Source organism: Diachasma alloeum, unplaced genomic scaffold (genome assembly GCF_001412515.2).
Source record: "Diachasma alloeum isolate Michigan unplaced genomic scaffold, Dall2.0 Dall_scaffold_00756, whole genome shotgun sequence".
Classification (NCBI taxonomy): domain Eukaryota; kingdom Metazoa; phylum Arthropoda; class Insecta; order Hymenoptera; family Braconidae; genus Diachasma; species Diachasma alloeum.
The window spans coordinates 148,757-175,688 of NW_021680886.1; the positions used below are offsets into that span (position 1 = coordinate 148,757).

At 39.6% G+C, this 26,932-nt stretch overlaps 1 protein-coding gene across 1 annotated transcript; it reads left to right on the plus strand.

Moving 5' to 3' along the window:
- The first annotated feature begins 11,717 nt into the window (after positions 1-11,717).
- Positions 11,718-13,917, plus strand: LOC107044532. Its single transcript, XM_015266448.1, has 2 exons — positions 11,718-11,773; positions 12,279-13,917. The coding sequence occupies exons 1-2, from the start codon at positions 11,718-11,720 to the stop codon at positions 13,915-13,917; spliced, it is 1,695 nt and encodes a 564-aa protein (XP_015121934.1).
- The last annotated feature ends 13,015 nt before the right edge of the window (positions 13,918-26,932 follow it).

Sequence of the window (26,932 nt, forward strand, 5' to 3'; positions counted from 1 at the left end):
ATTATTATTATTATTATTATTATTATTATGTTTTTTTTTGCGATTAGGAAAAGTTTGTATCGCTTAGCTTGCTGGGTGGTCTTCGAGGTGAAGTCGGAACCCTCGAGGATCGTTCAGCGGTCTCATTTACGAGTGGGATAAAAGCGGGGACTGTCAGGTTGCAAGGAAGGTCTGCTTGTCGATCGCTGCGTATTGCGCGATTCGAGGCAGTACCATCGCAATTTGTCAGTTGCCTGGGTCGACTATCGCAAGGCATTCGATAGCACGAGTCATGAACTCATTTTCCTACTATTGGATTACCTTGCGGTAGAGGGCCACATAGTGAGGTGTATCACAGATCTTGCACCACTTTGGAGAACGCGCTTCACCATAATATCTGGTGAGGGTAAGCTGACTTCGAGGTTGGTGCAGTATAGGAGAAGAGTCTTTCAGGGTGATACTCTGAGTCCTCTATTATTTTGCATCTCACTAATGCCGCTATCTGTTGCGCTGCGTTGTGTTGGAGGGTACCAAGCCGGAAAACCCGGTGATAGGAGGCATCAGGTCAGTCATGTGTTTTACATGGATGACCTGAAGTTATTTGCTTCAGGAGAGCGGCAACTCAAGTTTCAGCTTGATACTGTCGCAATGTATTCACGTGCGGTCGGCATGAGTTTCGGATTGGACAAGTGCGCCGTCTTCCATATGAAGAGGGGCAAGGTTGGTGGCGAGGTGGATGATCTTCAGCTTGTGGATGGAAGCGTCACACATCATCTTGGCGCCGAAGAGTCGTATCGATATCTTGGCTTCAATCAGCGTTGCGTAGTGGAAACTGTGGAAGTCAAAGAGACTCTTCGCGAGGAATATCGGCGGCGGGTCAGCAAAGTTTGGAAGTCCGAACTTTCCGGCAAGAATAAAGTCGCAGCAACGAACATGTTCGCTGTGCTGGTGCTTCTTTACTCCTTTGGTGTTCTCAAATGGAGTAGATTTGAGCTGGAGCAGCTGGACAGAGATACCCGCAAGCTGATGAACATTCATAGGATCCTCCTTCCACGTTCTTCGACTCTGCGGTTGTATTTTCCGCGAGAGTGTGGAGGACGAGGACTTTTCAGTTTGGAAGCTCTTCATGATCGTCTAGTCCTCGGTTTAGCTTGTGACGTCATGAATGGCTTGGATCCACACTTGGAGTTCCTGCATGATCATGAGCTCCATGGGGTTCAAGCCTTTCTATACAAGGCAGCGGATACGGTAGCGGCTTCCCTTGGTTTGGAATTTCGTCGCGGCCAGGATGGCCAGTTAGCTAGTGATTTATTAGCCATCATGGCCAAACCTCGGCGTAGAGCGACCATCAAGGCGGCGGAGCAGTCCACCTTGCTCCTCCAGCACGTTGATAGGCTCGTGCATGGTATATTCTGCCGCCATGGGGAAGAGCAGGGTCTTTCCGTCCAGCTGACATTCGCCTTCTTGAAGTCAACTGGCTTGATGTCCGAAACTGAGGGTTTCATTTGCGCATGTCAGGATGGCGTAATAAACACTTTTGTCTATCGAAGTCGTGTTATGGGGGTGCACGTTCCGGATACTCGATGTCGGATTTGCAAGCAATCCCCGGAAACTCTGATGCATCTTTTGTCGGCTTGTCCGACTTATGCAATCACGAATTATATCCACCCTCATGATGCGGCTTTGAGAGTGCTGTATTATCATTTGCGGCACTCTTATGGGATAGACAGAACGCCGGTGCTGCCTGACGCTTCAGGAGATATTGAGTCCGTTGTCGTGAACGAGAGGTGTAAGATTTACTGGAACTCCTCGTTCGCGACTGTCAGGCCAATCGTTGCGATGAAACCTGACATCGTCCTCTTCGATTTTGATGACAAAATCATCCATGTCATTGAGTTCTCAGCTCCGGCTGAGAGCAACATCACAGTGAAAGAAGAGGAGAAGCGGCTCAAATACCAGCCACTCCTGTTTGAGCTACGTCAAATAAATCGAGGATTTAAAGTAAAGTTGCTTGTCCAGATAATTGACTCTCTTGGGGGAATGAAAGAGTCATTCATATTTGCGCTGAACACCATCTCTGCATCTAGGCGTTAAGCCTTCATTTTGGCTGGCCAAATGCAGAAGGCGGTCATTCTTGGATCCCTCCGTCTACTTAGACAGCACGATTCTGGACTGCAGTAGAGCTCACCCTCTGGTTGGAGGGAGCACTACTGTAGAGCGATTAGGAAAAGTTTGTATCGCTTAGTTTGCTGGGCGGTCTTTGAGGTGAAGTCGGAACCCTCGAGGATCGTTCAGCGATCTCATTTACGAGTGTGAAAAAATAATAATAATAATAATAATACTAATAATAATAATAATAGTCAAAAACAAAAAAAAACAATAAAACAAATTAAAACCACCCTATTTGCGCTAAATTTCGGGAAATGCTACAATATAGAAAATTTGAGAAAATTCGCCGATTCTCAAAAAATCCGATTCGCCGATTCTCTAATCAAAAATCCGATTTTCAAAAACAAAAAAATCCAACTCTCAATTCGCAAAAAAAGTTGAGAGTTGAATTTTTGGTTATCATTTATCTCTCAATTTACTCAGAACTGTTTTTTAGAGTTGAAAATAGGATTATTGATTCTGAATAATTTGGCTTTCTAATCTCAAGCTTTTCTGAGAGTTGAGGACTGGATTTTTTTTTGACAATAGGATTTTTGAGTCTCAATTATCTCTCACTTTATTTTCAGATTTGCATTTNCTTAGAGTTGAAAATTCTATTATTGATTCTGAATAATCTTGCAATCTAATCTCAAGTTTTTCTGAGAGTTGAGAACTGGATTTTTTTTTTACAATGGGATTTTTGATTCTCAATTATCTCTCAATTTATTTTCAGATTTGCAATTTGAAAATTGAATTTTTGATTATCAATTGCCTTTTAATTTACACTCAACTTTTCCACAGAGTTGAGAATTCGTTTTTTTTTTTTAAATACGATTCAGATAGAGCTGCGAATGCATTACATCACCCGTCATATGACGGTCATGTGATCAACATTGACGGTCATATGACGAGACGTTCTCCACAACTGTCACAATTTCCCCACCCTTCTATGACCGTCACAATTGGCCAAGAAAAAATGACAGTCATTTTTTATCTATACAGATGGGAGCTCATTCTTTTATTATCAATTTTTCTTTGAATTCATTTTGCATTAGCCTAACGTGCATTTTGAAATTAAAATTGTGGTCATTTTTTATCTATCTAGAGATGAAGCTATTTTATTTATGACAGTCACAAATTAGAAATGAGTTTGACCGTCATTATGTATCCATATAGATGGTTTGACAACAATTTGCTTACAAATTATTTGTGGCGATCATTTGTAGTTACAAAATTTGTGCGTCATATAACCGTCATTTTTTGGTCACATGACGCGATCTCAAAAATCACTGTCATTTTGAATCTCTAATTCAGAATCATTGAGAATCAACAATGACATTTTCAAAAAAAAAAAATCAAATTCTCAGTTCTTAAAAAAGTTGAAAGTGGATTGAGAGATAATTGAAAATCAAATATTCTTTTTTCAAATATAAACCGGAGAATTTTCTCAGAGTTTTCAGAAAACTGGATAATTTTCTCAAAATTTTTATAAAAACGCAGAATTTTCGCAAATTCGTTAATAAACTGGAGAATTTCGTCGAAAAACGGAGAATTTTGTCAAATCCTCTAGAAAACCGGAGGATTCCCCGAAATTTATTAGAAAATCGATGAATTTCATCGAATTTTCTAGATAACCGTAGAATTCTTCCGAACTTAGTAGAAAATCGACGAACCTCGTGCAATTTAGTAGAGAATCGGAGAATTACCTTCAATTTTGTTGAATTTTTTAGAAAACCAGAGAATTTCGCAGAACGTTCCCAAAAACCCAATAATTTTCTCGATTTTTTTTACAAAACTGGAACATTAATTCAAAGTTTTTAGAAAATCTATAGGAATGCTCTCGGAAACTTGGCTCTTCCGGACCAAGTTGAGAGTTGGACTCTCTGGTTTCTCTGATTTCTGGTTTTTGAGAGAAAATTCAGGGTTAGTTGATAGTTGGACGGACGAGGCGTAAAATGCATTTTATGCCAGTCGTCCTCTTTACTATCAACTTTACTATCGGGATCGAAAATTTGATTTTTGAATTTTGATTCTCAGGTATCTCTGAATGTACCCGCAACTTTTTTGAGAGTTGAGAGTTGGATTTTGATTCTCAATTGTCTCCCAATCTACTCTCAGTGAATTGAGAGTTGATTAAAAATCAAGAATCCAACTCTCAACTTTTTTGAAACAATTGAGAAATAATTGAGAATCAAAAATCCTATTTTCGGTAGTAATACCACTAGTGCTTCAAAATTATCGGATATTTTCCAATTAATTTGGAAGCACGAGTGGTATTTGACGGATTATTTTTCCACTCTTCTTCTTCTAATCCTAATGGCTTCATCCTCTCACTCTTGTAGAGGCAAGTGCCAATTATTTTTCCACTCGGATTTCGGCCAAGCAGAGGAGTGAACAGCATCCGGATACATTTACACAGCCATACATTTATAACCCACTTTTTTGTTCATCTGTCATACAGAATATTAACCGTGAAATGCGTTGAAAGATGAGTAATATTTGAAAAGCTACTAGTGAATTTTCATCGGAAATTTTTTAGAAATTTCCGAAACAAAACTGTTTGACAGCCTCAAATACTGCGCTCTGATTGGCTGATATTCGAGTGAAAAATTATCAACAAAAAAAACCAACATTCAATTCTCAAAAAGTTTTCGAAAGAATTCTCCAATTCTTTGAAAAATTCGAAGAAATTCTCCAGTTTTATAGAAAATTCTAGGAAATGCTTGGGTTTTCTAGAAAGTTACGGATGAAAAAATTTAACCCGTGATTACTCACTCAATGAGCGCGGTGCCGCCCGTTTTTGTCTATTTATATTTTAGGATTTCTTGACGCTTAAAAATTCTGAAAAATTTGAGTTCCTAGTTCAATCTTTTTATTGACCGTTGGCATTGTCTGTTTTTTCTCGAAAAATTTCTTTAGCTACAAAAAAAAGAAATGTCGCCGCTCCGCCCGGTGCAAGTGAATCTCTGTCGACCACTCGAGCGCGTTACATTTACAGCTACATTCACTGCCATATTTGAAAGGCGCACGTAACTGTAGGTGCCAACATGGCAACAGCGCGCTCGGTTTATTCCAGCGGTGCTGCGCTAACCGTGCGATGACCGAAGGCTGGCGGCCGAGCGCATGTGATCGAGGCTTAATAGAAATATTTACCTAGCAAATTGGTTATAAAATTCTATTGGATATCTATTGAACTCTCAGTTACTTTTTGGCCGATTCTATTGAGACGTTTAACAAAAAATATTCAATAGAAAAAGTCAATAGAATTCAATTTTTGTTCTATATAACTTATTCTATTAAGATATTTTCTATAGAATTTCCTCTTCTCAGATTTTCCAACTTTTTTTGTTTGATTTTCTTGATGAGAACCAAAGGAAGATAGATTGGAAAAAAACTTGGAGAATTTGAGCCAAGGACATTTTATAGAAAATATCTGAAGAGAATAAGTTACATAGAAAAATCGAATTCCATTGACATTCTCTATTGAATATTTTCTATTGAACATTTTACTAGAATCGGCCAAAAACTAGTANAATTTTTGTTCTATATAACTTATTCTATTAAGATATTTTCTATAGAATTTCCTCTTCTCAGATTTTCCAACTTTTTTTGTTTGATTTTCTTGATGAGAACCAAAGGAAGATAGATTGGAAAAAAACTTGGAGAATTTGAGCCAAGGACATTTTATAGAAAATATCTGAAGAGAATAAGTTACATAGAAAAATCGAATTCCATTGACATTCTCTATTGAATATTTTCTATTGAACATTTTACTAGAATCGGCCAAAAACTAGTAGAAAATTCAATACAAACTGTAATAGAAATTTCTAACAAATTTGCTAGATTATTCTATTAAATTTTGTCATACGCGGCTCTTAAAAATTCTTAGGTTTTCGAGAAAATTCGAAGAAAATTTTCCGTATTTCGAGAAAATTATAGGAATGACTGGCGAACCAAGTTGATAGTTGAACTTTCAATAATTTTCAGTGTTTGAGAGAAAATTCAGAGTTAGTTGAGGATTGGAGCAACGAGGACTACAATGCATTTTATGCTAGCCCCTCTCAATATTATCAACTTTTTTGAAAATTGAAAATTGGATTTGTAATTCTTGGTAATCTCTTTATTTCCAATCAAGTTTTTCGGAATTGAAAATTAATCTCAGGAGAATTTTAATAGATTTTTTTTCAAAGATAATTTGAAATGAAATTTCTAGTGAACGGAAATTTTTAAAATTAAATAGGAACAGAAGCCGAAAAAAAGCGAAAAATGTGAAAATCTACTCCTGGGCATTCATTAGAGCCTAAGAGTCAACGTTGGGCCAACTCTGCATTGACTTTTGGTCAACTTTAGCTTGGCCTTGGGTTAACCTTGGCTTGACCATGGGTCCACCTTGACTTGAACATTAATCCGCCTGGGGTTAACCGCGGGACCTGTTGATTAAATCTTGATTTAACCTTGACGAAACCTTGGTTAAACCCTGACTAAGCCGCGATTAAACTCTCATTAAACCTCGACTGAATGCTTTTTAGGCAAAAATTTCAAAGCAAATGATGCGATCGCCACTATCTTCGAACTCGACCGAGATAACATACAAAAAAATATTTTAAGCCATAATTGAAAAGATTTCGATGATTATTTTTTGAATCATTGTCGAAAAACTAAATTTGAAAAAAAAACTCAGATACGTACATACATACATATACTATATGGACATGATCTAAAAATTGCATATTCGAACTCCTGAGATCAAAATTACTCATCCTGGCACAAAAAATGAAAATTTCAGATTTAACGAATACAAGGCTTCCTTTTGCAAGCGAAAAATCTAACTCTCAATTCTTAAAAAAGTTGAGAGTAGATAGGAAAAACAATTAAGAATGAAAAATCCAACTCTCAACTTTCACAAAAATTTTCAAGTAGATTGAGAGAGAATTAAGAATAAAAAATCCTATTTTCATGAACGAAACAATTCAACCTCCAATTCTCAAAAAGGTGAGAGTAGATTGTGAGACAATTGAGAATTAAAAATCCAACTCTTAATTTTCAAAAACATTGAGTCGATTGAAAGACAATAGAGAATAAAAAATGCAACTGTCAACTATAAATAAAGTTGAGAGTAGATTCAGAGAAAGTTAGGAATCAAAATTCCAAAATCAAATTTTCAATTCTGAAAAAAATTGATTGAAATTGAATAAGTCACTAAAAATAAAAAATCCGATTGTCTGTTTTAACCCGTCACTAGGTGCGCTATGAGCGATTTCCTCACAAAACTTTTCACTCCATAGGAAATATACCCTAAAAGCGCCAATCTTTTGCTGAATTTTATTTATATGCTTCAAATAACTCTGCTAGTTGACTCTCGTAGTGATAAAACTCGTCTATTGGTCAGGGTTGAGTAGAAAAATAATATTTTCTTCGGCACAGTCGAAATTTTCCACGTGTTACGGGTACGGGGCTCGTGCTGCAAAACGCCGAATAGCACCGCCTGTGGCGATATTTGGCTCTATTATCACGAGAAGCCGATGAGCGATTCCCTCATCGCGCGTCTCAAGAACGGTGCTGGAACCGCGCGCCTACTGACGGGTTAAAAAAAGTCGATAGTAAAGAAATCGGTTTCCATAAAATGTATTTTTGGCCTCGTCACTCCGACTTTCAACTGACTCTCAATTTTCTCTCAAACACAGGAAATTATGGAGAGTCCAACTATCAACTTGGTCCGCCAAGGATATCCCTATAATTTTCTCGAAAACCGGAGAATTTTTCTAGAATTTTCTCAAAAACCTAAGAATTTTCTAAAACGTTCTCGAACACCTTAGAATTTCCTCGATTTTTTTTTGGAAAATTCGAGATATTGTTACAGGGGAGGGTGGGGCAAAATGAACACCAGATTTAAATAATGAGTTGAATTTGATCAAATCTACTCTTCCGACATCATTTGAAGGTTATAAAAACCAACACATTCTCATAAAACTGCGTCATAAGAAAAAAAACAGGGTGAAATGGACACCTCGATTTCTTCCTCAATTTTTTGTTTCAACAACTTTATTCAATTTCTGAAATGCTAGTCATGATTGCGATTTTCAAATTAAAAAAAAAATATTTTTGACGTTGGTCGTGGGGGGTGGTAAATCAAATTATTCCTTGCGCCTATTGTTTTACGGTGATTTGCTCTGTGAGTAGAAAAGTAGCCATCTTACAAATTTCGGAAATGGACAAAAGGTCAGGTGTGTAAGGCGTGCAATTGATCATTCAAAAAAAATTAATAATTTCAAAGTTATTTTTCTTTATTTTTGAATAGGACCAAATTTTTCGGATGTCCATTTTACGCCACTCTTGAATAATTTCTCAGTTGTGAACTTTGCCAAGAAGCAATTTTTAAAAATCAATTATTGAAAATGTTTTGAGTGTTCATTTTAGTCCCGTGCATACAGATTTATCAGGTGTCCATAATGCCCAATGAGACGATTTTCAAAAATTTGAATTTTGAAAAAAAAAAATTTTCGCAAATTTTTGAGTGTCCATCTTACCCCAGATGTCCATATTACGCCACCCCCTCTAATTTTTTCAAAAACCGGAGAATTTTGCTAGAATTTTCTCGAAAACCTAAGAATTATCTAGAACTGTCTCAAAAACCCCAGCTTGTTCTGGAATTTTCTAGAAAACTGCAGAATTACTTCGAATTTTCGAGGAATTCGGAACATTTTCTCGAAAACCGGAGAATTCTCTCCAAAATCGGAAATATTTTTCGCAAACTTCATAGGAACCATGAGAAGATCTACCGGAAAAAATAAACATGAACAGAATAAGAAACAAAAACTGCGGGACCCCTTGCAAGCCCCACTCTTATGTGTCACCCTGGTTTTCTGCCATTCCCGCAGTTACCGACAACACTATGGTCAGGATAAAGCTTCTTGCTTTGACCGCAAAGTGGGGGGGCGTAAAATCGCCACTCGGGAAAAAAATCTATCCACCCGGGCCTTAACCGGTCACTTTCATGACACTATGTTTTTAATGGATGTAAGGCAGGCGAAGGGTCGCAGTAACCCCCTCCTGGAAGGTTTACGGAAAACTCCCAAAACTCTTTGGGTTACGAACAGAAATATATCGAATGGTCACTTTGATGACACTGTATAAAATATATGAAATTACGGAAGTGACCAGATAGAATAAAATTTCTATATATATAAGGAGTATATTCTGTATCTCCGTAGAATCCTTGGCAATATCGGGAATATTCAGGGAGAATTTCACGTATCTATAAAGCTTAAGAATATATATCTTTTCCTCTCAATTTTTAAAATATTTTTTAGGAGCAAACGATCAAAAATGGCCTTAATCCCAAAAGCTTTTCATGGTCTTTAATAACAACTTTTTTGGGCTGTTTGTTAATGAGATTTTTTTTGTAATCGATTTTTGCGAAACGGTGGCTGGAGTAATTAAACGGGGGCATTGAACAGTGTTCGACTGCCCGGGAGAAAGTCCTCGCTCATTTTTAAGGAGGTTGGGTTTTTCGATGTAGAAAATGGTGGATTTTTCAGAACATTGATTGGCATTTTATTAGAGGGGTGGAGAAGGAGGTCGATGAAGAGGTAATTGAGATTTCATTATAGAAAATGTTGATTGAGATGATGATTGCGTAGTGATGAGAGGAAGGAATGGAGTTGAGAGATAACAAGAGGTGTGTTATTTCCCAAATTTTCGAGCAAATTTGCTAGAAAACGATGATAATTCTAAGGGATTTGCGAATAAAATATTAAATAACTATCGTCCTCTTGGTCTGTAATTTACAGTCAGTAAACATTAATGTAATTCGTCTTCTCAAAAACTGTTTGCCTTCGTGCTATATTTTACTGTTGAATAGGGAACTTGCATAATTTTTTTTCCAATTTTCTAATCTCAAGTTTGCGACCCAAATAATTCATTTTTCATTCCCAAACGTTCAAGACATTGCTCATTGAGTAATAACTTATTGTTATTACTCAAGATTTCCAACGCTTTGAAATCAATAATGACGTCACACAGACGGTTGAGCGTTGGACAAATCACAGAATGCCTCAAGCCTACCTAACCCAATCGTGAGGTGCATCTCGGCCAATGGAGGACAACTCCGACCTCTTTCCACACTCGATCAATAAAGTGTTACTAAAGTGATTTTCACCTGAATATCATAACACATCCAGGCAATATTTCTCAATAATTGTCGTCATCTAGATAACTATATGTTAAGAGAAATGTGTGAATAAGAGATTTGGGAAGAAAGGAGCTCCATGCAATTTTCCTATTATAATCTTCTATGTTTTTATACATGACTATAAATGTAATTCTTGAGTTAATTTTATCGACCGCGGTAATTAGTCATAGGTAAATTTTCAATTGGCTTTTCGGTCACTTTATTAATTAAATTAATGTGGTACACCAACGTTTCAACCCTCATTGGGGTCCTCTTCAGGGTGAATACAATTATAAACAGTCTGTGTGAAATAACAGAGGAAGAAAAGAAAATTATAGAAAGCAGTTAACTACATAAATCATGTATAAATAGTCACATTGAGAGAAAGATTGCAAACATACCATATACAATTCATTAGCCCATGATGAGCCTTGTCAATAACCGCCAGATTGTAATATAAATTATTGTAAGTAAGTGGAGAATTGAGGTTAGAAAGTCACTGGCTCCAATTCTGTGTCAAAAGTGACCGAGTTTTCGTTTTTTAAAATGATCTGAATAACCAAAAACGACGCAGTCAGCAAAATCACGAAAATTAACAGCGTGTTATGTTAAACAAAATTAATAAAAACCAGTTGATTTTACAATAAACACAGCCATGCTGCAACACCATGTCATGTTATGATGCTCAACTCAAGACAACTTCCAATTCACAAGTACATGAAAACTGATGTGAGCAAGAAACCCTAGGGTGGCGAAATTTCCCTATGACCAAAAGTTACTAGCTTCTAACAATATAAGTAATAATTAAAAATTGAGACAACAGCATTGAAATGATGTTGCTCAATGTACTATGAGATCGCAAAAACCTTTTTCCTATTTAATTAGCGAACTATAGACGGAGGTTAATCGATCTATATCAGACCGGAAATTCACAGAATTGGGTTCTCTCGTGATGTGAATCATCTCTAATATATCACGTTTATATTGTTGTTTCTCCGTTCCCAAGATCTTTACTCTATTGTAGTCGAACCGATGGTCCTGATCACTTGCATGTTTAGTTAAAGCTGTGAATTTCGAAGGAGACAAGTTCACGTTGTTTTTGTGTTCCTTAATCCTTACATGTAGTGGTCTCTTCGTTTGTCCGATGTATAATCCTTCACAGTTACCACAAGGAATCCCGTATACGAGATTTGTCTTCATCTCTAAAGCGAGTGGATCCTTAGTTGGTTTTAACATACTTCCCAGTTTGTTAGGATTACTGCAGACCATACCAAAACTATGACTGGTTATCGCTCTTCTCAGTTGCTGAGTTAGACCATCGATGAAAGGTAGAACCAATTTAGGTGCTTCCAGTACGGCTGCTCTCACCGGTCCATTGTTGCATTCTCTCTCTTTCAAAACTGAATCTAGACTTTATGTGATGCTCAATAAACTCCTCAGGATAATCATTATCCAGGAGTGTATGTTTGATAGACAGTAAGTTCTTCTTTCTCTAATTCCTCATTACCATCGAAAATAATGAACGAGTTCATTAAAAGAGAGAGCATGCGACTGGGAAAAATTAAAACACAAAGCAAGAAACGATTCGTCAATAAGCTTAAATTACTCCTTGAGAACAAGAACTAACCGCCTAATAAGCATACTGATAAAGGGAAACCCAGCATAGAATTCCCGTCAAATCGTTCGAAATGGTTAATCAACTTATCATCAGTCGTACTCCCTGACGATGTTCAGAACCTACTAGCTCTTGGTCCAGGACACGGATTCAAATACAACAAGAAGAACTTTCCAACTGACAGCTTGATCACTGAAGTGGAGTTAAAAATAATGTTGGTGGATGAGAAAGACAGAGAAGAACTCACAGGTCAACTCGTGAACATTATATCAAGCCATAAAAACAGACTAGACAACAAAAAACCCCTGATAACGTCACGCATTTAAAAAGGTTCTTGAAAGAGCATGAGGATCTAACTATCACCAGAGCTGACAATGGAAATGTCACTGTCATCCTCCCCAAAGGTAGATATAACGAAGCAGTTCTGAAACTTCTGGAAGACAAAAACGCGTATTCCGAACTTAAACGTAACAAAACATTAGCAACTGAGAGGAAAACTAATGATTTGGTGAAATCCTGGGTCAAAGGTGGTTATATATCTGACTCGCTAGGGAAATTCTTACGATGCAGGAATGGTGCTTGTCCGAGGTTATACGCCTTGCCTAAAATTGATAAAAAGGATGTTCTGTTCAGACCCATCGTTTCGTCTATTGGTAGTCCCACGTATGCACTGTCATCGTATATAAAAAAGATCATCTCTAGTGGCTACCGAGGCTCTTTCTCTGAAGTTAAGAACAGCTTCGATTTTCATGATTACCTCACCAAAGTAACAATTCCACCTGACTACACATTAGTATCTTTGGATGTGAGTTCTCTATATACAAACGTTCCCCTGGACCTCGTCATCAAGTCCATGGAGAAGAGAAAACACAAATTCGACACAAAAATCGAGTTTCAAGAGTTGACACACGTTGTGAAGTTTATCATGTCTTCCACAACTTTCAAAGTCAACGACAAGTTCTATAAACAAGAGTGTGGTCTTCCCATGGGGTCTCCACTCGCCCCAGTCTTAGCTGATATGGTTATGCAAGACTTGGAAGCTACTTGTCTAGATAATCTTGGCTTCGAAGTTGCTTTCTATAAAAGGTATGTAGATGATATCATCACCGCGGTTCCCGCAAACTCAATCCAAGATGTAGTCAGGTGTTTCAACAGCCATCATGAACGCTTACAATTCACTTTTGAGGAAGAGTCAAATGATAGCATGCCTTTTTTGGATTTGAGGCTGATTCGCCAAGGAAACTCCATCATAACCGACTGGTACAAGAAACCGACTTGGTCGGGTCGTTACCTAAACTTCAAGTCTCATCATCCATCGTCTCGAAAAAGAGGAGTGGTGTACATGTTGGGTGACAGGACTGTTAAACTTAGTCATCTAACTTTCAGAAAAAAGAACTTAGAGCCCATCAAACATACACTCCTGGATAATGATTATCCTGAGGATTTTATTGAGTATTACATAAAGTCGAGACTCAGAGTCTTGAAAGAGAGAGAATGCAACAATGGACCTGTGAGAGCAGCCATACCGGAAGCACCTAAATTGGTTCTACCTTTCACCGATGGTATAACTCAGCAACTGAGAAGAGCGATAACCAGTCATAGTCTTGGTGTGGCCTGCAGTAATCCTAACAAACTGGGAAGTATGTTAAAACCAACTAACGATCCACTCGTTTTAGAGATGAACACAAATCTCGTATACAGGATTCCTTGTGGTGGGTGTGAAGGATTGTATATCGGACAAATGAAGAAACCACTACATATAAGGATTAAGGAACACAAAAACAACGTGAACCTCTCTCCTTCGAAATTCACAGCTTTAACTAAACCCGCAAGTGATCCGGACCATCGGTTCGACTACAATAGAGTAAAGATCTCGGGAACGGAGAAACAACAATATAAACGTAATATATTAGAGATGATTCACATCATGAGAGAATCCAATTCTGTTAATTTCCGGTCTGATGTAGATCGATTAGCATCGGTCTATAGTTCGCTAATTAAATAGGAAAAAGGTTTTTTCGATCTCATAGTACATTGAGCAATTTCATTTCAATGCTGTTGTCTCAATTTTTAATTATTACTTATATTGTTGGAATCTAGCAACTTTTGGTCATAGGGAACTTTCGCCACCCTGGGGTTTCTTGTTCACGTCAGTTTTCATGTACTTGTAAATTGGAAGTTGTGTCGAGTTGAGCGTCATAACAACATGACATGGTATTCCAGCGTGGCTATTTGTATTGTAAAATCAACTGGTTTTTATTAATTTTGTTTAACATAACACGCTGTTAATTTCTTTTATTTTGCTGACTGCGTCGTTTTTGGTTATTCAGATCATTTTAAAAAACCAAAACTCAGTCAGTTTCCACACAGAATTGGAGCCAGTGGCTCTCTAACCTCAACTCTCCACTTACTTACAATAATTTATATTACAATCTGGCTGTTATTGACAAGGCTCATCATGGGCTAATGAATTGCATATCGTATGTTTGCAATGTTTCTCTCAATTTGACTATTTATACATAATTTATGTAGTTAATGGTTTTCTATAATTTTATTTTCTTTCTCGGTTATTTCCCACAGATTGTTTATAATTGTATTCACCCTGAAAAGGACCCCAATGAGGGTTGGAATGTTGGTGTAACACATTTAATTTAATTAATAAAGAGAACGAAAAGCCAATTGAAAATTTATCTATATGGGACATTCCATGTCAACTCAGCCACACCGGATTTTTTTTTGTCTGGGAAAAATCATTGAGTAGGTGCATTTTGAACTACTACATATAGACAGTGATCATGAAAAATTTCATTGCCCTGCCACTTTTTGTTTCTGAGATAATCATTATGAAACTTGTAATTTTCAAAAAATCATTACTTCTGCATGGAGCTTCGGATTTTGATAAATAAAAAAAGAAAATTTTTTTTTTTTTTCGTACTTCAAGATGAAAAATACTTCAGTGCCATCAAGAAGCTCCTAGCCCAGTTTTTTGAGAATTTTTCGCGTTTTCATTTTTTTTTCACTCTAGGGCCGCTCGATATTCGATCGAAATATTTTTTTTATGATAGAGGATGTCCTTATATGATATGAAAACAATACGCCATAAAGGAAGAGCGAAGCAATGCACCGGAATTCTTTTTTTTTCAAAATTTTTGGGTTTTTCAGTTTTTAGGGGAGATCCATCGGTTTTTTTTAAGAAATGGGTCTGTCAACCATTATTCTTCGTTCATATATGATGACATAAGACTACACCATCATGTAACGGAGAAAGAGTGCGCCGAAAATAGTATAGTGTCATTAGGACCGTAGACGGAGGTTTGCGATGAGTGTGAAGTTAGCAGCACGAGGCGTCGGTAAGACAGGACGAGGCGCGCCTCGTCCTTTCTTACCGACTGCCGAGTGCTGCTAACTCACACGAATCGCAAACCGACGTCACGGTCCGTATGACACACACTAATTTTTGTCATGAAGGCCCGTTGACGGTGAGGGGGAGGGGAAGGGGAGGGGGCGNAGTCCGTGAATGCCCATAACCAAATCAGCCTATAAATAAAATGTTATCACGTTCATCATTTGTCCATTCATTTCAGAACCGAATTATTTCAGGAGAAAATGTCGAAAGATTTTCTTTCAGCTAGTTAAATTTAAAAAAAAAATGTCTTTCTACAATTTTCCAAAAAATGAGATGTTCAAATTGTTTACAAACTCTGAAATTTTGAGATTCTCATCATATACCTTTGCTGCTAGATAGTTCCTGTCGGGTGCCTCCTCCAAGAATCTCGCAACGTTTTCATCAGTGAAAACCTCTGATTTTTTAGTCTCGTGATCAGATCTCTTGGCATTTGAACTCAAAAAAACGGTGATTTTCTTGAATTGGGAAATGTCAATAGAATTGTACTGGAGAATAGTCTTATTCAGCATTGAATATATTGCCCAGAGTGATTTTGGAGCCATTCCAGGCTTCTTCGTTTGATCCTGGGGAATACCGTTTGGTCTTTTCAGCATGTTAAAGTATCCCAACATCACTGTATCGTAAATTGTTTTCATTTTTTTCTCCTGGAGAAAATTCTTAAAATTACGATAGGCTCGATCGTAAACGGGTCTGGATTTTTCAGGAATAAATGTAGACGTAGCCTCTTTAGCGTTGTCGAGAACATCCTGAGCGATAAAATCTTCATCTTCGAAGTCCTCCTGGTTTTCTCCATCTTCTGAGATATTTTGATAATTTAGAGAGCTCACATTTGCTGATGCGTTAGATGATGAGGTTTGGACATTGGGTGTTTCATCAAAAAGATCGGGAGACACGATTCCTGCATCGCTCTCATCACTATCAGGAACAAAATTGTCCATTTTGTGATCTCACAAATCAGTAAAAAAATCTCACAAATTAGCTGCACTCGTAACGGTATGACAATATAACCCTCAAGTTACGACTGACTCCCTAGCAACGGAATAACAACTCCTGATGTCATCGGCAATGACGGTGGCGCATCGTATTAGTGGTGAACGATCCGCCGAGTTTTCAAGCAAGTGACAGCGATAACCGCACACTTCATGTTGTATTCCTACGAAGGTTTTGTGGGTTGCCCATCTAGAAACTGTATGTTTTTATTGTCCTAGGGCTGCTAACTCGAGTTAACCATACCTGTGCTTCGTTTAACAGACCTGGTCTGTTAAACGCCATTTAGCTTCCCTCAAGACAGCTATAGTAGGCGCTACCTAACGGGCCTGAATGACGAAAAAAAATTTTTCGTCGAAATTTTTACTGGAAGGGTAGATAGTTGAATTGAACATTATCATCATCGGAAGTTTACTAAATTATGATCAACCAAATGCGAGGAAGAAACAGATGGAATCAATTAATTGATTTATCATCATCAGTCGGTTCCAAGGCTTTAATTCTAGAAAAAAACCTCAATGTCTCGATTGATTTTTTATCACAATACGATTATGTGTGGATGGATTAGCCACCTCCTATATTATTCTATTCTTGCAACGAGATAAGAAATTTTCACGTTGATTATATAGAAATGATCGTTATTCTCGGAATTGATATCTTCGGATTTCATAGAATGCCGCGGAGTGATAGATGTACGAATCCAATGCGGGCTCCTGGTGAGAAGGGACACCTCGGTTATAATTTACGTCCGATTTCCTTGACATTACACGAAAAATTTCCTTTTTTACCATTGTCTGCGAAAATCTGTGGTCAATGCTGAACGAGAGCTCCAATTTATGTCCATCCTCCATCTGTCCCCACGGTTGAACTTAATGCTACACATCTTCAGCGTTCGGAAACTCCACCTGATATATCAATGCTCCAAGCCGAAACATGTGACCCAAGTCTGGATGTGATGAACAGTTCTCTGAGATCAGGTCGATCTTTCCATCTTGATGATTCCGGCATATCACTCGACGACGAACCAGACGATGAAGCTGAATTCGACAGTTCTTCCATGGATTATGATTCGGAAGATGACCAAAGTGACATTGATCCATCTTCATCTAAGTAGTATCGATCTGCGAGAGAAATAGAATTAGAAGAAATGTTGGATGGTTTGAAGCAGAAATTCAACGACCTGCAAAACTACCGTGAGTGCCTGCAAATCTTCACGGTTCATCCACAGTCGTGGAGTGCGCGGAATATTGCTTCTGAATTTGGAACTACCAGATACATGACGTCAAGCGCGAAAAGATTGAAAAAAATTAAAGAAGTGTTTGCTTCACCAATTGCGAAAGCAGGTCATTCACTACCCAGCACAACCGTTGAGAAGGTACACAATTTTTACCTAGAGCATAGTCGCGTTATGCCAGGTATGAAGGATAAAATATCCATCAAGATCAATGGAGAGAAGAAAGTAGAGCAAAGGCGAATGATACTCGAAAATCTAAAAGTCCTTCATCGGAAGTACAAACATACGAATGAAGATGCTAAGGTCGGTTTCAGTAAGTTTGCCGAGTTGAGACTTAAACAATGTGTAGTGGCGGGAGCAAATGGCACTCACGTGGTATGTGTTTGTACGTATCATCAAAATTGCAAATAGATGCTAGAGGCAATTAATATTGCGACTCGAACTAAAGATTCCCCCTGTCCACTCAGAGTTTACAAAGATCGTCTAGCAAAATTGATGTGTTCAAATCCAAACCCGGCCTGTCATCTGGATGAATGTAACGATTATCCTGGAGTGAAATCATTATCATGTGAACTCAAGAAACTTCTCTTTGATTCTGTCGTGGAAATGGTCGAATTTCGCGTATGGCAAAGTACTGACAGGTCTACCTTGCAGACACAGACCCTCCCGATGGATGAATTCATTGATCTTCTAATGGAACGATTGATAGTATTGAAGCCCCATCACTTCATCGATAAAGAACAATCGGCTTTTGTCACACAGCGAAAAGAGAATTTGGATAATGGAGAAGTACCAGTGCATTGTGATTTTTCGGAAAATTACGCTTTTGTGGCTCAAGATGCTGCTCAATCCTTCCACTACAATAATGAACAGTGTACAGTTCACCCCGTTGTTTACTACTATCACGAAAAAAATGAAATCCAACATCGGAGTTTAGTCGTTTTGTTGGACAGTACGACTCACAATACTGCCGCTGTTTATTTGATACAGAAGATTTTAATACAGCATGTGAAAAACAACTGTGAAAGCGTGGAGAAAATGATCTATGTCACCGATGGAGCTGCGCAACATTACAAGAATCGTTTTCAGATCACGAATCTCTTACATCACAAAACTGATTTTGGCATAGATGCGGAAGCCCTTTTTCATGCAACCGCGCATGGTAAAGGAGCTTATGACGGAGTAGGAGTTGTCTTTAAGAGAGAAGCGAGNGATCTATGTCACCGATGGAGCTGCGCAACATTACAAGAATCGTTTTCAGATCACGAATCTCTTACATCACAAAACTGATTTTGGCATAGATGCGGAAGCCCTTTTTCATGCAACCGCGCATGGTAAAGGAGCTTATGACGGAGTAGGAGTTGTCTTTAAGAGAGAAGCGAGACTCTCTGACTGCCACCCTCACATTGATTTGCTCGACCCGGACTGGGCTGTGTATGATGCGGCTCTTTGTTTGAACCCTCGAGCTTCCAAAGTGGGTTCATTTGAGGCGAAAATACGAAGCTGCATCGGCGAGGAAGCAGGCATCGCGCAGTGGTAGGGCATTTACTGCCCGCGTTTTCAAAATATCAGCGAATTTGCTCTACCATCATCACACGTGGAATAAGGCTATCTTCTTTGTAATTGAAGAGAGCTTTGTTGAAAAGGTGCCCGAATTAGGGACAATTTTGTCTTTCATTTTGTCTTTCATTCTGATCCCAAATGCTGGTTCGAACCACCTTCTACTGTACTCAATAAGATGCCGTCAGTCGAGCGAGTTGAGGATTTCTGGGGAGGTCAGGCCCCCTATCTTATCATGGAGAATCCAGCCTGCAAAGAGTTTCATGCGTTCATTCATGTTCATCGTGGACAGCGTGCAAAATTCTCACGAGTCAGTCAGGAAGAGGTCCAAGCTATATTACGAGACATGAAGAACCATGCTGCTCTGGGGCCTGATGGCATCAACACCTTCTGGTGGAAGAGGTTTACCTCTGTCCGACGCCATCTGGCTCGGATATTCACAGCATTCATCGAGTTCAGTTAGCCTCTCTCTGACTAGTTGGTGCAGGGAAGAACTGTGTTTTTCCCGAAAAAAGGGACTTGCCCGACCCGGCAAATTATCGACCGATCACTTGGCTGAAAATTTTATATATGCTTTTCACAGGCATCTGAATAAGCGTATCTTCCATGATACATAACCAGTTTGGCAGGAAATTCATCAACAGCCAGGCCCGAAAGAGGGGCTGTCAGGTTCCACGGAAGGCTTACAAGTCGATCGGTGCGTGCTGCGCGATTCAATGCAGTACCATCGCAATCTGTCAGTGGCCCGCATTGATTACCGCAAGGCATTCGATAGCACGAGTCATGAGCTCATTTTTCTGCTATTGGATTCCCTTGGGGTAAAAGGCAACATACTAAGGTACATTAAAGATCTCGCGCCACTCTGGAGAACGCGCTTCACCATAACATCTGGTAAGAGGAAGCTGACTTCAAGGTTGGTGCAACTCAAAAACGGAGTCTTTCAGAGTGATACCCTGAGTCCTCTTTTGTTTTGTATTTCACTAATGCTGCTATCTGTTGTACTGCGTTATTTTGGGGAATATCAAGCCAGAAGACCTAGCGATACGAAGCGTCAGGTGAACCATGTATTTTACATGAATGACCTGAAACTGTTTCCCTCGGGAGGGCAACAAGACAAGCTTCAGCTTGACGTTGTTGGGATGTATTCACGTGCGGTCGGCATAAGTTGCGGTTTGGATAATTGCGCCGTTTACCATCTGAAGAGGGGCAAATTCAGTAGCCAGGTGAGTGATTTTCAGTTTGTAGGTGGAAGCGTCATATATCATCTTGGCGCCGAAGATTCATCCCGATAACATGATTTCAATCAGCGATCCGTAGTAGATGCTGTTGTAGTCAAAGAGACTGTTGGCCGGAAATATCGGTGGCGACTCCACAAAGTCTGGAAATCCGAACATTCCGTCAAGAATAAAGTCGCTGCAGCCAATATGTTCGCGGTTCCAGTGCTTCTTTACTCTTTTGGCCTCCTCAAATGAAGTGAACATGAACCGAAACAGCTGGACAGAGATACCCGCAAGCTGATGAATATCTACGGGAGTTTACATTCACGCTCTTGGTGTCCGCGGTCATATGTTCCGCGAAAGAGTGAGCGACGAGGACTTCCCAGTTTGGAGTCTCTTCATGAGCACCTTGTCCTTGGTTCGGCTAGTGACATGATGTATGGCTTGAATCCGCATTTTGAGTTTGTGCATGATCATGAATTCCATGGGGTCCGGGCCTTTCTGTTTAAGGCACCAGATACCGCAGTAGACTTTGCGAACTCACCGCCGATATTCCCTTCGAAGAGTCTCTTTGTCTATAACTGCGTCCACTACGGATCGCTGATTGACGCCAAGATATCGGTATGACTCTTCGGCGCCGAGATGATGTATGACAGTGCCATCCACAAACTGAAGATCACTCGCCTCGCTGCCGACTTGGTCCCTCTTCAGGTGGTAAACGGCGCACTCGTCTAAACCGAAACTCATGCTAACTGTACGCGTATACACCCTAATAAGGTCAAGCTGATCTTTGAGTTGTCGCTCTCCCGAGGTAAACAGTTTCAGGTCACTCATGTAAAATACATGGCTCATCTGATGCCTCCTCTCGCCAGGTCTTCTGACTTGATATACCCCAACACAACGCCGGGCAACAGATAGCGGCATTAGTGAAATGCAAAACAAAAGAGGACTCAGGATATCACCCTGAAAGATTCATCTTTTGAATTGCACCAACCCTGAACTCAGCATCCTTTCACCAGATGTTATGTTGAAGAGCGTTCTCCAAAGTGGCGCGAGATCTTTAATGTACCTCACTATGTGGCTATCTATCCCAAAGCTCTCCAATAGTGAGAAAATGAGCGCATTGCAATGATACTGCATCGAATTGCGCACTACACAGCGATCGACGAGCAAACCTTCCTTGCAACCTGACAGCCCCCTCTTCGCGCCTCGCTGTTCATGAATTTCCTGCCACACCCCGCATAGAAAAAAATATAAGCCAACACTCATAAGTGAGATATAGTGATTTTGCCGGAATTATATCTTGAATATATCCGCCTTGTATACCAGGTATATGCTAGGTATACCCGGTGGCATATATGTACATACATATATCCAACATACATCTCAAATATTGCATTTTTTGCCGGAAAGTATACCACATATAAACGGATATAAGTGACATATATTTCTGTATATACATTTTTTCCATGTGGGACTGGTTGTATATTATGGAGCATACGCTCATTCACGATGCCGGTGAAAAGCTTATATAACTAATTGTAAGAGGAAGAGGAAAGCGGGAATTGACAGGTAAACTTAATCTGTTGAAATAACAGTCATCCGACATGAACCCTCACAAAATAGTCTTTTCCCTTCAACTTCAAAAGTTCGTTATAGATAATTTGAAAAATCCATTTTCTACTTCAAATATTGTTGCAATTTTCCACTGGAAAATGGAGAACAAGGTATTATTTTTGTGACTTCTTAAATGTCGATTGACAATTATGAGATCAAAACGTACAAATGAAGGCTCGCAAGAAACATTATTTTTTCTTTCGTTCTTTATAACAAATTCCATCTTATAGTCCTAGATTCTACATCTCATAATTCGATCATATTTCAACATCATGAGGTATTTTCATGTGACTATAATTAGTTTATCCAAAGCCGTGGTGAACTTCCACATCATTTTATCAACATATTTTTTTTTCCAATTATTTATAAATGCTTTTTTCTCTTACTTTTGTCTTATTTTTTTACACCAAAACTTTCTTTGAAAATTGGAGAGAAAAAACATTTCTTTTCAAACGTTATAATAATAAAGTATCACATATAAGTATATGGAAATCTGAAATTTAGGCTCATTGTAGCTATTATTGAGCTAAACAGTCGCACACTATATCAGTCCGATCGACACAGTAGTGTCCTCAAATATAACGACTTGTTTAAATTTCGTTGTCCCTCAATATTTCAAAAACTATTTTACGGATTTCAATTTTTTTTGAAAATACTTGTCTCGTCGGCTTCTTTCTGGATCAATTCAAAAATACAGATTCGTTCATACAAAGTTTCGGAGATATTTCAGTTTTTTCGTTTTTAAATTTTTTTCGTTCTTGTATGCACGATATTTTAAGAAAAAATGAAAGCAGCATGTTGAAATTTGGTATCACTATAGCTCTTACAATATTGAATGTTGGTATTCTGGATGGACTCAACCGGCCGGGCAGTTTCGAAGACATTTAATCTTTTGCATAAATCTATTTCATTAAAATATTGAATATTTTCCTGTAGGTAGCCTGTAGCATGTGGTTCCGGTTGTATGCTTGTCATAAGGACAGGTAATTGCTACGAATCTTTTTGAAAGCTTACAACGAATGGAATTGGTAGAAAAAAAAAGAGATAGACTAATAATGCAAAAAGTAACGATCACATGCCTTCTGTCGGATAGGCTCGTGCCCTTGCTCGTTTTTTTCTAACTCGTTAATGAGATAACTGAATGCTCCTCGAAGAGTTCGAATAGACGTCGAAGACTGGCCAGCAAGCTAAGCGATGGAAAATATTAGGTGTATAACTTAATCTTTCCCTTTTTTTTCACAAAAAAATTTTTGTATTATAAAATATATAAATATTAGATCAATTCTCGAAATATCGCCTATCGTTTTCGATGACCTTGCGCCATCGATCGGGCAACATACGAATGACATCGCGAAAAAAACTTGGAGGCTTGGAGGCGATGAAGTCATCGACGAATTTTCCTACATCGTCCAGAGTTTGGAAGCAGGTTCCCTCCAAGGGGTGCTGTGGACCGGAACAGATGGTAATGAGAAGGAGCCAAGTCCGGTGAATAAGACGCATGCGGGACAACCTCCCAGCCCAAGCTTAAAATTGTTTTCTGAGCCGCGCGAGCAACATGACTTCGAGCGTTATCATAAAGCAGCATGATTTTCCGGCTCCCTTACCCAGTAAATAGTCTCTTCTCATCAAGTACCTCGCTCAATTTATTCAATTGTCGACTGCAGCATTCTGCAGTAACTGTCTGATGCGCTCCCAAAAGTTCGTAATGGAGTACACACTTCATATCCCACCAGATGCAGAGGATTACCTTCTTCATGTGAATTTTTTATTTGGGACTAGTTGCTGATGGTTGTCCGGGATCCACCCATGGCTTTTTCCGTTTGGGATTAGCAAAAAATATATTTTTCATCTCCCGTCACAATTTTTGACAAAAAATCTTTTTTCTGGCACTTGGCGAGCAACGAAAGGCACGTATTCATGCGTTGGCCGACGTTATGTTCAATCAGTTCGTGTGGAACCCATCTTCTTACCGTTTGTATTTTTTCCATCGCGCGTAATCATTTTGACACTGCTGCTTGAGTAACTCCTAGCTGAGCTGCAAGCTCTTTTTGGGTTTGCGTTGAGTCTTTGTCGAGTAATTCCTGCAATTCAGCATCTTCAAATTTCACAGGCTGTCCAGGGCGTTCCCGGTCACTGAGATCGAAATCAGTATCTTTAAAGCGTCTATACCAATATTTACACGTATCATAAGACACAATATTACTTCTGAGAGTAGAACAAAACGAATGGTGGGCTTAAATGGCTTTTTTTCCTTGTTGGAACTCGTAGAGCGTACATTGCCTAATGTGCTGCGTATCGGTCGCCACTGTATATACTACTATTTTGTGAAGTTATACAGCTCTCTCAGACATGACATATAGCCTATTAAAAACAGTAAGGTCCACTGTTCAAAATGGCCAACGGGCGCATAAATATTCAAATTTTAAATAAGACACTGCACTCGATGACAAAAAGGGAAAGATTTAATTATACACCTAATATTCCTAATCACTCTACAATAGTACTCCCTCTAATCAGAGGGTGAGCTCCAATGAAGTCCAAAATCATGCTGTCTAAGGAGACGGAGGGACCCAAGGGTGATCGCCTTCTGCATTTGGCTAGCCAATATGTAAGTATTCCTCCTGCAGGCCGCGATGTTTTCGAGCGCCGATACGAAAGACTGCTACATTCCCACAAGAGAACCAATGATAAGGCCAACTAACTTCACTTTGAAGCCCCGATTCAACTGACGTAGCTCAAACAGGAGCAGATGGTACTTGAGCCGCGTCTCCTCCTGTTTCACGGAAATGTTGCCCCCAGCTGCAGCCGAGAACTCAATGACGCAAATGAGAAATTCCAATAGATCTTACACCTCCCAATCACAACAACGCACTCAATATCTCTTGGAACATAATGCAATACCGGCAGTCTATCTATGACGCAATAGTGTCGCAGGTGGTAGTACAAAACTCTCAATCCGGCGTTATGTCGCTGAATATAATTCAAGATCGCGTACGCCGGACAAGAAGACAAAAGATGCGTTAGAATTTCTAGGGACGGCTTGCACGCCCGACACCGAGCAACAGGAACTTGCAACCTCATGATACCGCTTCGATAGACTAATGGATTTATTACGCCATCTTGCCATGTACAAATGAAACCGTTAGTCTCAAACATCAAGCCAGCTGACTTCAGGAATGAAAATGTCAGCTAGACGGATAAACCCTGCTTTTTCACGTGATGGAAAAATCCACCATGCTTGGGTCTACCGACGTGCTGACGGAGCAAGGTGGTCTGCTCCGCTTCCTTGAGGGCCGCGTCGAGACTTAGTCATTCCGGCCAATGAATCACTAGGCAATTGACTATTTCAACCACCGTGAAACTCCAAACCAACAGCATTAGCTGCGGTGTCTGTTGCCTTATACAAAAAGGCCTGAACCATATGGATTTCATGATCATGTACGAATTCCAGGCGAATTCCAACCAGATGTTATGGTGCAGCGCGTTCTCCAGAGTTGGGCAAAATCTTTAATGTATCTCACTATGTGGTCCTCTATCGTAAGGTCGTCCAACAGCAGAAAAATGAGCTCATGATTGATGAGTGATAGATTGCGATAGTATTGCCTCGAATCGTGCAATACGCAGCGATCGACGGGTAAACCTTCCTTGCAACCTGACAGGTCCCACTTGACTCCTCGTTGTTCATGAATTTGTTGCCACACTGGAGGATACGCTCATTGAAGATGCCAAGGAAGAGCTTATAGAGTATATTGAAGCACGTTATCGGTCGATAATTCGCCAGATCGGACAAGTCTTCCTACTTCGGGAGGAGCATAGTTCTTCCCTCTACTAACCACTCAGAAAGAGATTCACTACCATCGAGGAATGCCGTAAATATCCGAGCCCGATGGTTATCAATAGCGGTGGACCTCTTCCACTAAAACGTGTCGATACCATCAGGACCCAGAGCGGCGTGGTACTTCATACCCCGTACAGCATTTCGGACCTCCTTCTCAGTGGCTCGTAAAAATTTCGCTCGCTGCCGATGATGTACTTGACAGAACGTGCGACATTGCCTAAGGGCCGGAATCTCTAATATGAGATTGAGGACCTGACCATACAGATCTCCTCAGAACTCTTCAACTCGCTGGACCGAAGGGATTTTGTCAGGCGCAGACTGCCATGTTTAGTGTGTGATGGTGGTAGCCCCAATTCGCCGATATTCTACGAATGCGGGCCGTGAAAAGCCTTCCACCGTAGATAAAATTAATCACACACCTAATGTGCGATATCTGCTTTCTCGCCTGTTTGATCTTAGTCTGGAGCTGCGCGATGCATCTTCACGTTTTCACTTTAAATGACCCCACTCTTGGGGCATGAGGTTTCAAACGAAGAGCCGTATAATACCCAGCCCAGTTCAGGTGGGACAAGTTGATGTCCGGCGGCAGTCCTACCGTCAGAACCTCATTTTAAACTACACAGTTGAAAAACAGTTGTGCAGGCCGGAGACGGAACTTTTCAGTCTGTGTCTCGTCTTGTCACCGTCTCAGTCTCCTCACATCTGTGTTGGGTTGACTGCTCCGGCTGTGGATCATCTCTCTGCTCAAACTCCTCAGAAGGTCCATCAGCCACCGCAGAACGAGCAGTAAATCTTATCCTTGTCGGGGTAAGCGGCGAGGTTGACCTCTCGGATGTTGTGTTATGAAATGCGAACACTCAGGGTGCATAGACTGTTCTTTTAACATCGCATGAGGTCCCCCTTAAGTTCCTCCGTTCATTCTTTGGACAGCCGGGTTGTTACCATTTTTCTGTTGTTAATTTTGGCACCACCAGACTTGAAGTCAAACCTTCCAACAAAGAGAGTCGTTTTTGACAGTGATCATATTTTATTGACTCTTTTTTGTATGAAGCTGCAATTAGCAGAATATTTGTCAGCGAAAAATTCAATTTAGGGAATATTTAAGTTTAGGAGACTCAGATAATCGAATGTACAAATGTTTTTTAAGTGCGAAAGAGTTTT